This window comes from Lagenorhynchus albirostris, chromosome 4 (assembly GCF_949774975.1).
Source record: "Lagenorhynchus albirostris chromosome 4, mLagAlb1.1, whole genome shotgun sequence".
In the NCBI taxonomy this organism is placed as follows: domain Eukaryota; kingdom Metazoa; phylum Chordata; class Mammalia; order Artiodactyla; family Delphinidae; genus Lagenorhynchus; species Lagenorhynchus albirostris.
In genome coordinates, this window is record NC_083098.1 from 27,666,107 (window position 1) to 27,679,888 (window position 13,782).

General features: G+C 49.7%; 2 protein-coding genes across 6 annotated transcripts in view; one reads left to right on the forward strand and one right to left on the reverse strand.

The window, feature by feature from the left end:
• ARHGAP10 (Rho GTPase activating protein 10) overlaps positions 1-3,452 on the forward strand; it is a 326,931-nt gene extending 323,479 nt beyond the window's left edge. For 4 of the 5 annotated variants that reach the window (XM_060147720.1, XM_060147722.1, XM_060147721.1 and 1 more), the window contains one exon: positions 2,830-3,452. In XM_060147720.1, the coding sequence (XP_060003703.1) occupies positions 2,830-2,918 (89 nt within the window). In that variant the 3' untranslated portion in view covers positions 2,919-3,452. The remainder of the gene's footprint in view (positions 1-2,829) is intronic. The other variant, XR_009540249.1, reaches the window with a different exon arrangement.
• Positions 3,453-9,881: 6,429 nt separating this feature from the next.
• The window catches only part of NR3C2 (nuclear receptor subfamily 3 group C member 2), a 368,768-nt gene continuing 364,867 nt past the window's right edge, over positions 9,882-13,782 (reverse strand). The window contains exon 9 of the mRNA XM_060147724.1: positions 9,882-12,617. Within this exon, the coding sequence (XP_060003707.1) occupies positions 12,462-12,617 (156 nt within the window). The 3' untranslated portion in view covers positions 9,882-12,461. The remainder of the gene's footprint in view (positions 12,618-13,782) is intronic.

The following is a 13,782-nucleotide window of genomic DNA, read 5'->3' on the forward strand; positions in this document are numbered from 1 at the left end:
CCAAGCTGAGACCAGATTCTGTTCTGGAGAAAGCTTCTCACAAAGTATTCTTGTCCCTGGCTCAGTGTCCTTGTTATGGGATGGTAAATCCAGAGGCCATGGAGAAACCACCGTGAGATACCACCTTACAACCTATTAGGATGGTCGTTATCAAAGATATGGAAAATAACGAGTGTTGGTGAGGATGTGAAGAAATGGGTACCCCAGTGCATGGCCGGTGGGAATGTAAAATGGTGCAGCTGCTGTGGAAAATAGTGGGGCAGGTCCTCAGAAATTAATCATAGAATTACCATGTAGTCCAGTAATTCCTCTTCTGGATATGTAGCCCAAAGAGTTGAAAGCAGAGACTCAAACAGATTTGTACACCCATGTGCATAGCTGCATTATTCACAATAGCCAAAAGGTAGAAACAGCCCACATGTCCGCCGACAGGCGAATGGATAAACAAAATGGGGTCTCTACGTATAATAGTGTATTCACCCATAAAAGGGATGGAATTCTGACACGTGCTGCAACATGGATGAACCTGGAGGACATTATGCTAAGTGAGATGACCCAGTCACCAAAGGACACAGATTGTATGATTCCACTGATGTGAAATATCTGGAGTAGGCATATGCTCATGAAGACAGAAAATAGAATAAAGGTTACCAGGAGCTTGGGGAGGGGGAGGGGGGAGGTAGTGTTTAATGGGGACAGAATTTCAGTTTGGGAAGATGAAGAAGTTCTGGAAATGGAGAGTGGTGATGGTTATAAAGCATTGTGAATGTACTTAATGCCACTGAACTGTACACTTAAAAATGGTCCCGGTGGTTACATATCTCCATATATATGTTACATGTATTTTACCGCAAGTAGAAAAGATGATGATAGCAGGCAGTATTGGTGTGACCGTCATCACATACTCACCAGGTTCTTAAGGATGTGAGCCTTGCCCGGGGCCAACGCAGCTCGTGAGTGGCAGGACAGGGTCTCTGGCGTAGGCGGTAGCTGGCACAAGGTTAGTGCTCCCCAGTGTGTGCCAAGTGAGTGCTGTACTCTTTGCCGTGTGTCGTGGGAGTCTTCAGTGAGCAGCCTCTTGCTGTGGGGCGTGGAGCTACCGACCTGCCCTGTCCCCACGGGAGATGGTGGCCAGGTGGCATCCCAGCATGCGGGGACGAGCGGATTCGGTCCTCATTCCTCTCCCATGGTCACTACCTCCCTGAGTGTTTGAGGAAAGGATCTACTTGGCCCCCGGACCCCCACCTCGCGTTGCACGACCCCTGGGTGCCTTTCCCATAGAATCCAGTCCTTTTCCCCAACAGGGGCTGTGCTCCGATGGCATTGCCAGCGTGGGATTAAGTGAGAGCCCTTAAAAACCCTGCTGTGAGGAACGATGTCGGGGTAAAAGGGTGCGAAGAAAGGGGTGCCGCCAGGTCACCTGGAGGGCGCATCTCTGGTTCATTTGTTTATTCGTCCTTTCAGCAAATCGTCCGGGTCTAGACTAGGAGGGAGGGTCCTGTGTGTGGGGGGGGAATGAGTAGGGGGCACATATGGTGGCTCTGTCCTGATCTGGAGCACTGGGAGTAGTCTCGGAGGGAGGGGATACCTCAGCTGGTATCTGAAGGGCAAGGAGGGTTGTCCAGGCATAAACGGGGAGGAAAGCAGAGGACCAGCCATGCAGAGGTTGGACTGTGGGTTGCTACACAGGAGTGGGTTATGAAGCCCGTTTGCTGAGTTGCCATCGGCATTGAAAAATAATAGAAAAGAGTGCATCACACATAGGAAGTGCTGTTCCGTGAAGCGCTTGTGTATTGGGCACGTGGACGTGTGTGCTGGGTTCCAGCTACACAGTCAGCCGTCTTCTGATGGGCTGCGGTCATGGCTGCCTTGCTGGGCCAGCTCCTGACTTGCTCTGCTGATCCAGCCCGCACCTCCCCTCTCTTCTACATGCACGGCTGCCACATCTGCTCCTGGCCATGGCCGAGGCCTGAGTCGGGGCCTGCCCGCAGCTGGGGGTTACTGGATGCTTCTAAACCCTGGTGATGAATGTTTGGACCCTGTGCCCTTTGCTGTCTAGCCTGTGGTCCCTGTCCTGTGTGTCCGTCATGGCTCTTTGTGGAACGTGCTGGGCACTGTGCCCAGCTGTGGAAGGTCTCGCCCTGCCCTCAGGAGTTCCCCGTCCAGGTGGCAGTCAGACAGGTGCCCAGATGATGCCGGTGAGGCCTGGCAGGTGCCGAGAATGGCCGAGGAAGACTCCCCAGAGGACAGGGCATCTGGGGTCTCTGACGAGGAAGAATTCCCCGGTGAAGAAGTCGGGAAAGGCATGTCAGCAGATGGCGGTGCGGCAGGTACAGAGGTTTAGAGGCTCGGCCGGCGCTGCAGCTACAGAGGGTTAGAGGCTCGGCCGGGGCTTTCTCTGGATGATTCACTGTGGGTGACACGCATGAGGTGCTTGTGGGCGAGTGACTGGTGGCTCGGGAGGTGGCAGGGCCAGGTGCCCCGGCAAGCTTGGGTTTGTTCCTACAGACAGTGGATGTTATGCAGGGCAGTGCCGTGTCCAGCTGTGTGTTCTGGAAGGTTCATTGAGCTCCTTTGTGCACTGTGGATTGGGAAGAACCTGACCGGAAGCTGGGGGACCGGTTAGGAGGCTGTGGCGTGAAGACAGGTGAAGGCTGGGGTGACCAGGGGGGCACCTATAAATAACTCTTGTGCAGATTTGTAACCAGACATCCCGGGAATGGCCCCCGTTTCGGTGTTGGTTGAGCCTTTAAGACCCACAGCGGTGCGGTGAGTTCCCAGGCGGAAAGTACCCGGGAGCATTTAAAAAGGATTTCTCTTCCTTTTCAGTGCAAACCTCAAGAGAACCTGGCTGGCTGGAAGGGACTTTGAATGGCAAGAGGGGCCTGATTCCACAGAATTACGTCAAGCTTCTGTAGCAACTGGCCCGTGAGGGCCCCGCTGCAGACCCTGGCCCCCGAGGACCTGCCTGTGGGGTGTGAGCACCATCTTCCCCCCAGGTGAACCCACGGCCACCTGGACACACGGCAATGACAGATCACGGACTGGCACTCCAGGGGTGGGGGGGTGGTTTAATACTGCTAGACGTGGGGGGAGAGGGGACGCACAGCACAGAGCTGCGTAGGGCTGTGTGGATAGGTGCAGCGGGAGAAGGATGTCCAGGTTAACAGGATGGACTGCATTTTCAAGCCTTGGAACTCGTGAGTTTTAATTTTCCCGTCTGCAGAGCGAGAGGAAGGGCAGCCTTCTGCCGGCCCGCCTGCCCCACTGGCGGCCACACCGCCGGACACCCCCCCCCGCCCCCGCACACCTGAAAGGGAACTGCGTTTGCAGGACGTGCCCTTAACTCTGGTGTCATGGAGGGGCTGCCGCGGGCGGGCGGTGCATTGGTCTAAACCCAGAGGGTAGCGGACAGAGGCTCCTTGCCGTATGGACAGCTGCCCTGGGGACCCCACCCTCACTGGACTTAGGGCACCGGTGGACTCACAACAGGCTTTCTCCTCCATGCTGCTCACCTGTGTGCTGTTTCCCCAACCATCACCTTTCAGCCCTGAGCTCTCTGTACATGAAATAAAATATTATAATTTACTATTGGATCTGTGTTCTCACGTGGGGAAGAGACTGTGGAATTCACTCACTGTAACATTTCACCATCTGGCAGCCGGTGGATGGGGAGGCACTGTCCCCTGGTGTTGGCACGTGTGCACTCACAGGCAGGATGGGTCACCCAGGAGCCTTGCCGCTTCGGAGCGGGCCGTGTTTCTGGGGGCAGCGGTCTTCTCTGACAGGTGAGATCCTGGCGGGCCCCCTCCACTGCCTCAGCTGGCCTCTCCCGCGTGTCCTGCAGGAACCCGGGCCAGGATGGGGCTGGGGCGCTGCCCCCCAGGGCTTTGTGTGTGAGACCCTCCCTCCCAATGACCTTCAGTGTACAGCCCTGTCCCCACCCCACACTCCCTATGTTTTCCAGGCCTTGACGCTCACGTCTCCATCTGGATTTAAGCCGGGCTGCGGGGCGGCGGGTCAGGCATTCGGACCGGTCCTGGAGGAACCTCGGCCATGCCCCTGCAATGGATGCTTTGTTGTTTGTCTTGTCAGTCTCCGACTCCCAGGCACAGGCTATACCGACCTCTCCGGGAAGGGGGAACGTCTCTGTCCCCTGACCTGGAGTCCCTGGGATGTGGAGCTCAATTCTAGGGGCCTCAGGATTGTGCAGCCAGCCCTGCCCCAGGGCCCGCTCTGGGGGCCCGGCATGTCTGTCTTCCCCATGGGAGGCTCCTCGGCCTGTCACAGTTCTCCCCTAAGATTGTCACAGGAAGGATGTGTCCGTCGCCTCTTCCCCAGGTAAGATGATTCCAGAGCGCTGGTTATCCGTTTGGAACTCGCCTCCCCTGGACCAGGTAAGGTGTCAAGTTTGGGGTCAGGTGTGTAGAGGGGAACAGGCCCATTGAAAAGTATCCACGTTCTACCTAAAAAAAGTAAGGACACTCTCAGTGCAGCATAATTTAAAATACTGGATTGCAGGCCCAGTGGAGGGTTTTGGGGCTGCTGAAGAAACCAGGGCCCCATGACAATGGCCGGCCCTACGGCCAAGGGCCAGCCTGACCAGGGGGTGGGGATGGCATCGTCCCCCGTGTCCCCCGTGTTTCTGAGTTATCACTTCCTGCCCCTGCCCGCTGCTTAGGGATGTAGAAGAAAAACTTGGCCTGGGGCAAACGCTCCCATTTCCGTGGGAAAATACAAACTCATGGGCAGTTACAGTGAGTGGGCTCAGGTTAGCACTGGGAAAGATTTCCTGGCCGTGTTCTTAATTGGTATATATCCATGGGGCAGTAAAAATATGACCCACCACACTGGGGCTTGATTTCTTTGCTCGCTTGAGGAAGACTTCGCTCATTCACCGTGAGGTGCACCCAACCTGCTGTCGCCACCAAACTGTTGTTAACTCCCAAAGTGCGTTTATCACCACTTTCTTGGTCAAGAAAATTGCTGTGAGGTCTGGCTACCTGTGCGGTTTGGGGCAAATTAAGTTGACTCTGTGATTCTGTTCCTGCTTTCTAAAAAGAAAACGGTACTCAGAGGTTTTGGGTTGAAGTGCCTGAATACAAGAAGCATGCCCAGTACATAGTACGTGCTCAGTTAGCACCATGCCCAGTACATAGTACGTGTTCAGTTAGCACCATGCCCAGTACATAGTACGTGTTCAGTTAGCACCATGCCCAGCACATAGTACGTGCTCAGTTAGCACTGCTAGTCCCCATGCTGTTACTGCTGTGAGTGTCACTTGCCTCTTTGTTGTCGGGGCAGCTGTGTTCTGTAGGATGACAGTGTGGCAAGGGTGAAGCCTCAGGACAGCACTGGCTGCAAGAGCTCCCCAAGCCCCAGCCCTGCCAACCCCTCCTGTGGTTGTTTCGGGAAGAACGGGGTCACGCCAGAGGGGAGCCAGGGGTGTATTCCTCTGCAGGTAGGACCAGTGTGGCCAGGTTGGCCACAGCCCCCAGCTAGGGAGCCTCCCTCTGGGCCTGGCCCAAAGTGTACTTAGTGACCAGATCAGGAAGTGTTCCCTTAACTGGCAGATCATCTTCATTTCCCCAGAGGAGAAATGGGGGGATGGGGTGATAGGTTTTTCTGTGTTTTTGCTGCATGGGTGCGGCCAATCCCCTGAGTGTCTCTTGAAGGCTGGCTGAGCAATGGCCCTGCCTCCCTCACGGCTCAGGACCCGCAGCCCCGCCTCCTTCAGCACCAGCTGAACGGGTTTCGGCCTGTGTTCATTCAGAGGCACACGCTGGGGCCGTGGGGTTTGGGCAAAAGAGGGCGCTCAGATTTTGTTTCTTGCGGTGGGGCTTGCATTTGATGGTGTCACCCCAAGGCTGGCCCTGGTGGTCTCTGTGCTTGGAAAGGAGATGCCAGGTGAGATCAGAGCCAAGTGGCCTAGCGGGGGCTGTAACCCCCCTTTCTTTGTAGTAGTAGAAACTTCTGTAGTTGGGAGTCTGGGTGGGGAAAGCAATGGATTGTCCGTACCGGTGGTGGGCATCAACTCATTCTTTCTTTACGGGGACTGACTGAGCCAGGGGAAATGATCTCATTTTAACAGAGGCTCTCGAGCAGAGAGCTTTGTTTAGATTCAGTAAGCTAGCCATGGTCTTTCTGCTCTACCATCTTGCCACTGGGGGCCGGTAGGGGACAATGGCTGTTACGAGTTGAACTGTGCACCACCTTCCAAAATTCATATGTTGAAGTCCTAACTTCAGTACCTCAGAATGTGACCTCATTTGGCAGTAGGATCATGGCAGATGTAATTAGTTCAGATGAGGTCAGTAGGGTTGGGCTCTAATCCAATATGATTGGTGGCCTCATGAAAACGGGAAATTTGGACACGGAAACGAGCACAGAGGGAAGGCAGTGTGAAGACACACAGGGAGAGAATGGCCACGTACAAGCCAAGGAGAGGAGCCAGATACAGATGCTTTCCTCATGGCCTTGGAAGGAGCCAAGCCTGATGACCTCTTGATCTCAGACTTCTAGCCTCCCACACTGGGAGACAAGACATTTCTGTCGATTTTAAGTGCCTCACCCGCCGCCCTGCCCCCAGTTTGTAGTTCCTTGTTACGACATTTCTAGGAAACAAATACAGTGACTAAAGTACGTGTTCTGAGTTAAAAAACAACCTATTTTGAAATTCTTTTTTCACTGTTTTATACCTTGGTGACCTTGGACGAGTTCACTTCACCCCTTTATGCATCAGTTTTCTTCTGTGAAATGGAGAGAGCAGTACCAACTTCACTGGGAGGTTGGGACAAATGATGATATTAAGTGCCTCAAGGGTACCTGGCAAGAAATACGGTTTAGTAACCGGGGAAGATGGGAGAGGGTAGCCGCAGGGTACCATGTTGGGGGGTGGGGTTAGTCTCTGCCCCCCTTTTCATCTCCTAGCTATGCCTGCTTCCGTCCAGCGTACCTTCTCCAAGGCCGTACGTTGCTCCTTCCCTCTGCCCTATATTTTTCGCCCTTTCTCTGTCTTCCCAAGGGCACACGCTGCCTTTTTCATCTTGACCTTGTCTCCGTTCCCCATTCGCTTTCGTGCTGGGCCCCTTCTCACTGGTTCTCCCCTTGAGACTCTCACAGCCAGGTTTGGTGACCCCTTCCTCAGCCAGAGTCCTGCGTGACTTTTTGAATTTTCCTGAGCTACCCGACTTTCTTTCCTCCCTCCTCTGGGAGGGAAGTTATTCCAGGAGAGTGTCCTCAAACAGCTTTCTGTCTCCTAGCTCTGCAAGTGTCTTCTCTGATGCTTGTCAGCACTCTTTTTCCTTGACTGGCCTGGGTGGTACCTTACTGCTCCCCTATTTGGGTAACCCAGCACATTCTCTTAATGCTTTAATGTCTGGCTAAAAGTATATCAATCTGCTGGGTGGAGTACCTTGGAGAATTCTTTCCTATCAGAGTATCAACTTGACTGGAAAGTAGACTTTTGATTTTTGCCCAAAGAGAGACTGCATTTTGGATGGGCAGTTAAGTGCATGGGATTCCTTTAGGCTGCTTGGTACCATGCGTCAGTTTCTGAATTTTTCCTTCCTTGGAGGGCTTAGCGGCTGCAGGTGGAACATCTCAGAGAGTGGGCGGAACACGACCCGACTCCGCTCAAGCCAGTTTTCACAAGAACCATGACCCTCTCTGGACCAGGCTAGACCAGGACATGAAGATCCAAAGAAATGGCTTTTTCAGAATTTGGAAAACTTGGAAATCACTGTCTTGGCAACATACATTCTATGAAAAAAATACCTAAATTGTGCGTGGTACATCGGTTGAATGATCCCAAATTTCACCCCTCTCCGGATCCATGTCCTTGTGTGGAGCCTTTGCCATGTCCGCTCCGGGCTTGACCTTATAACTTGCTTTGGCCAAAGGGACGGAAACAAACTTGATACCATCAGAAGCTTGAGAAGTGCTAACCCTTTCTACTGTCTTAGAGCCTTGCTTCTTCTACCATGAAAATATGTCCAGGCTGGCCTGCTGGAAGAGGGGAGGCCACATGGAGCAAAATCATCTCAGACCAGTCGGCTGCATGACCAGTCCAACCCAGCCAAGCCTGGCCCAGGTGAGCAGAACTCCCCCCGCTAGCTCACTCATGAGAATAATAAATGATGGCTGATTTAAACCACTCGGTGATGGGGTGGTCTGCAGCTAAGTACCTGCTACTCTGCCCCATCTTTCACTTTGCTTTGGATCCAGGCTTGGTCTGTGCTGAACGTTAAGAGACCACATCTTAATCTTCTCTTAGCCAGTGTTGTTTGGGAAGCCACTGTTTTATTTCCAAGAAAAATGCTGCACCAGCAATTGCATGACTTGGAATTAAAGTGCCGGAGATACATGTAATCAAGTCATTTTAGTCTAGATACATTCGCAGTTTATCAAAAAGTATGTCGGAGCTGACTTTAACATAAAGGAACATTGTTTCCTTTTTGCTTGAGGGACATTGGTCATACGGAAGTAAACCAACCCCTAATTATATATGCATCATGATGCATAATTGTCCCTGCTTTGGCATGCAGTGGCTGGCTGGCTCAGTGGCAGAGACTTAGTTCTTAGCTAGTGATTCCTCAATGTGCAGCTGGATCCTTTGGGCCCGAGAGCACTTTTGGTCTTAGAAATGCAGTCACACTTGACCCAAGAACGAGCCTGCCCTATTCAGAAAGGGCACCGACTTTAGCCAAGGGTGCACAACCCTGGGGCCTCCACCCTACCCCCCACCGCTGGCCACAGCAGATTCACAGCCCACGATGGCTTTTGTTTAAAGTTAGGGGCTCTCTGCGACCAACTGTGCTCCCTAATAGGTCAGATTGCATAAATTTTAAGATATAAAATTACCTTCATTCTCAATTAAGGCTTTACGAATTTGTGCACAAAAGTTTTTGTTTGTTTGTTTGTTTTGCGGTACGCGGGCCTCTCACTGCTGTGGCCTCTCCCGCTGCGGAGCACAGGCTCCGGACGCGCAGGCTCAGCGGCCGTGGCTCACGGGCCCAGCCGCTCTGCAGCATGTGGGATCCTCCCGGACCAGGGCACGAACCCGTGTCCCCTGCATCGGCAGGCGGACTCTCAACCACTGCGCCACCAGGGAAGCCCCACAAAGGTTTTTTGAATAGTTTTTTTCCCTGGGCTGTGTTTCACGGCTATGTTGTGTTCCAGAAATATATCAATTGTGTTAAAGCAAGGTTGTGGTTAACTCTCAAATAGTCTTCTAGTTCGACCAATCACCAGTTAAATGACACATTAACAATGTACCTGAATTTCTCTTGTGGGAAATACATGTTTTCTAGTTTTAAGATGAACTCATAATTGCTTACTGCTCTTTTGTTGTTCGTATTAATGAGGGACGTCAAGGGGAGCAGCCTGTAAGGAATGTGAGAAGCATCACAGCTGGTTGGAATGGAGTCTCTTGATAGTCCAAGAGGACCTGGGGTGAGAGCAAGACTCCACTGTGTGGAGGGAGACCTGGGAATGAGACGGGGCATCTGGTCTACTCAGGTGAGTCTCGAAGTCTGTAAAATGAACAAGCTTCCGTGCGGTCGCGAAGATAAATGAGGCAGTGTACCTACAGCATTTAGTGGCTACATCAGTAGTAGTTATTGTTATAAAATTGTTATGGGGTATTTCAGTGAACCAAATATCAGCAGTAAGAAACAGGACATCTAACCAGTCCCCAAAGAGGATAATTAATATGTGGATTACACAGGGCTTTCTAACATGGGGGAAAAATGGTGACTCCATCTTGGATGTAGGCAGAAGGGCACATAATCCAGGTGGAAAAGGGCACAAAGTCCACGTGTTCCTACGGACGTTCAAATGAACCGTTTCCAAAACAACAAGTGATTAAAGTAAAGGATTTATTGTAATCTGCTTACAGTCCTTTGCAAAGACAGACATATGTTTTTGCATAAAGATATAAATTGCTTCATTTTAAACTAATTTAGTGTCTTTTTTAATTATATGAAGAAGTTTTGGTGAATTATGAATTGTACCAAACCAAGATTTTTAAGAGCAATATGGTACAAAAATAAGAGACAATTTGGACTGGGACAGGCATTCAACAGTGGATTTAGAATATGGCTTTGCTGTTTAATCAAGCAAAGTTACCTGGAGACACACAAAGAGCCAGTAACTTCGTTAATACGAAAAGCCGATGCAGACCGTCTCCATCCCCAAACCTGGTTACGTCAAGATTCCGATTTCATCAAAAGTCAGTCTGAGCTAAAAGCTGCTCTTGTGAAGCCATTTCTTTTCTAGAAACTCCCAGTCTGCATGCTGTGTATTTATCACCTTCCAAGTGTGGCTTTCATATTGCTGTGCATGTAAGTTGACTGTATTTAAAGATCTGCATAAAAATTAAATAAATTCTTGAAACTGCAAATTATGTAAGAGAAACTCCTCCCTCTGAGTGCAGCTTTCACAGGTTCCCCCTTGCACAAGGCAGGTGTCTTCTGAAAGACATGGTAATGTTGCCTGCATGGTGAACCCTGGAGAAAAGTGTTGATCCCAACGCTGCCATCTCCCGGCCTTGGGCTTCTCCAGCTACAGCTTTTAGGTTTTGGAAAAGAATACGATTTCACTGAGTACCTGATGATTATCATCACTTTTAAAAGATTAATTTTGGCCTCTATTCAAAGTATTTAGTGCAATCATATTGTTAAGTTTCCCCAAAGATATACATGTTTGTGATTTGGGGCAAGAGAAAAAGCCATAAATTGCATCAGTGCCAAACAGATTAGTGAATTAAAAATTTTAGTGCCACTGTCTTGCTTATATGATCTGTAGTTTTTTTTTTTTTCCAAAACTGTTTACATATAAAATTCATTTTTAAAACCTACCTTTTAAAAATCTAAAAACCCTCTAATCATCGTGCAGTCTCCTCGCCGTTCTGACTGAACCGTGCTGTGCCCACACACACCTTCCCAGTGCCTCCTGCCATGACCTCCGTGTTCCCATGACCAGTGCCAGGAGTGCAACAACCCCTTCTGAGACCAGAAGTGAACATTTCACCTTTTGCGGACGTAGCGCGTGCATGGAATTCTTTTCCCCCCAAAGGAGAAAATTCGATTTTCTAAAATGGGATGAGGATACGCTCTCTGAGCCATCGCATTTCCAGTCTCTCTCTCCCCTAAAGCTGATTCTGCTTCTTGAGGAAAATGGAAAAGAGGCAGCTTTCCTAGAGCTGCTGCACTCCCCGGACATCCTCTCAGGGAGGGTGTCATCGAATGACGCCTTCATGGAGCTGCAGACACCACAGCGCGCCGTCCCCAGTGGAAGGAGGATGGAGCCGAAGCCGGAAAACGTGCTCAAGTCCCACGAACACCCCAAGCGGGAGACCAAGGACGAAACGAAAGTACAGAAGAAGTAGAAAGGCTTAAAGACAACCGAAGAGGTTTAAGTGTGGTTATTTACAACAGAGACTGTAAAATGGTAAATTAGATATGAAGCTAAAAAAAGGCACAGCTTTCCCTTTCTTAAATACACTGTAAACGGTTCATGATGCATGCAGAACGTTTCACTTTACAAAAAAAAAAAATTTTTTTTTACCTTGTTGGTTTAGACAAAGATAGTACTTAAATAGTCTCCAGCAAAATAGAATTCTTTCAAAAATACTTTCCCATTCATCCTATTAACCATTAAAGTTTTTTTTTTTTTTTTGTATGTGTCTCATTTACAAAAGTTCCTTATACCTTAGTTTAGGTCCTTCACAATTTATACATACAGTAATGTACAGCACAGCAAAAGACTGCAAAAATTATTGGTAAAGCCAACACAATAGATACTAGAAATTGAAACCAAGGCATTTGTTTGAACATCTTATCCGTTCTAATTAAATAATAAATGGAGGCTAGAGGGTGTGGATACCAGTGATGCAGAAAGACGTGGGCGAAGCAATGCCCCCAAGGGGGTCGCTAGTCCAGTCCACGTGCTCCGTTATTACACAACAGGAATCTGTATATATTTTTTTGTGTTTTTTGTTTTTTTTAAATAACGAAAGAATATTAATGCCCCATATTGACTATACGCTTTATGTGCAAACCAAGGGTGAGCTTGAAAAAGTTCGTTAGTCCTTGAACCCTTTTAAAACAAGCGAACGATCCCAGAAACTACATGGCATAGTTAAAACTTCCATCTGTTAAAATATCAAAATCAGAGAGTTATTGACTAGATATGGCTTTTCATCCAGAGGAACAGGAACGTGTTTCTAAGTGCTGGGGGTTGGAGAGGGAAGAGCCTTTCAGACTATGCAGGTCTCGCCAAATCCACGTCACCCTGCCCGCCTGCCTCCCAACCCTTGACATGATTTTCAACTTGAGCAACTGCTGAACAAGTGGGAATCAACCATCACGTGTCAAAAATATGATTTTCTTGGGTCCTTCGTGGGTGTGTAGTAACACGGGGAAACTTAAGGCAAAGTTCTTCTGGTGAGATGTCTCCCATCACTTCCTGTGAAAGTAAAGGGTCTTAGCGTTCCCGGACTCCACCTTCGGCAGCTGGTCGCTGATGATCTCCACCAGCATCGCTGGGAACTCCACTTTCAGGGCCTGGGACTCCCGGAAGGTATAGAAGCAAAATTCCAGCAAGTCGCTCACCAGCTGCAACAGACAGACAGAGGGGCTGTGACATCAAGGCCTGATTCCCACCGTCTCCGGGCCCCTCTGAGTCCTAACTAACTCCGGAGTAAGCTCAGAGCAACATTCACAAATCCCACCGTGTCTACGAAGCTGCTTAATTAACGTGACTAAGTCATCCGTCTTGGGGGAGCAAGAAGGATGCTCAACGTCCGCTGCACGTAATAGGTCTTTCGTGCAAAACAGATTCAAACAGGAGCTGTGTCATTGTTGAGTCTTAAATATTATCAGCAGCAACAGGGCCAGTAACAGAGTTCATAGCGGCAGGGTCACTGAATTGCTCTCATCCAATCCTCGTTTATAAATGTGTGAATTGGGCGGGGCAAGCACCTGCGTGTAGCTTTGGGTCCTGGCGCTGGGCCTTCCCCAGCTTGTAAGGGCAGGTGCTGTGCCCCCTCGAGGCCTGGCTGGGCCCTGCCAATGGAGCTGTGGCCGCAGGGGGAGCCAGGCTTCCACCGGCAGCCCCCTGGCCTCATCTTGCCAGTGTCCTCCTTCCTTCAGGATCCCAGTCCTGAGCTGGGGGCTGGGGCTGAGACTTCTCAGCCCCATTCCCAGCTTTATTAAGATATAACTGACATACAACTTTGTGTGAGTTTAAGGTGTAGTAGATTTGATACACTTATAATATTGCAAAATGAGGAACACCTCTATCAAGGTACGTAACTACCATTTCTTTTTTGTGATGAAAACTTTTAAGATCGTAGCTCTTGCGTGTAGAGTACAGCATTATTACTACAGTCGCCACCATGCTGTACACTAGATCACCAGAACTTATTCCTCTTAATAACTAGAAGTTTGTACTCTTTGGCCAACATCTCCTCATTTCCCCCACCTTCTGGTGACCACCATTCTACTCTCTGTCTCTATTAGTTTGCTTTTTTAGATTCCACATATAAGTGAGATCAGATAGTATGAGTTTTCTCTGACTTATTTCACTTAGCATGATGTTCTCTAGGTCCATCCACGTTGTTGCAAATGGTGGGGTTTCCTTCATTCTTCTGTCTGAGTCGTATTCCGTTATGTGTGTGTATGTGTGGATATGGATAAAGATGATACATAATATGGGCCTTATCTAACATCGTCTTTATCTATTCATCCATTCTCAGCCACTTGGAGAACATGAAAACAT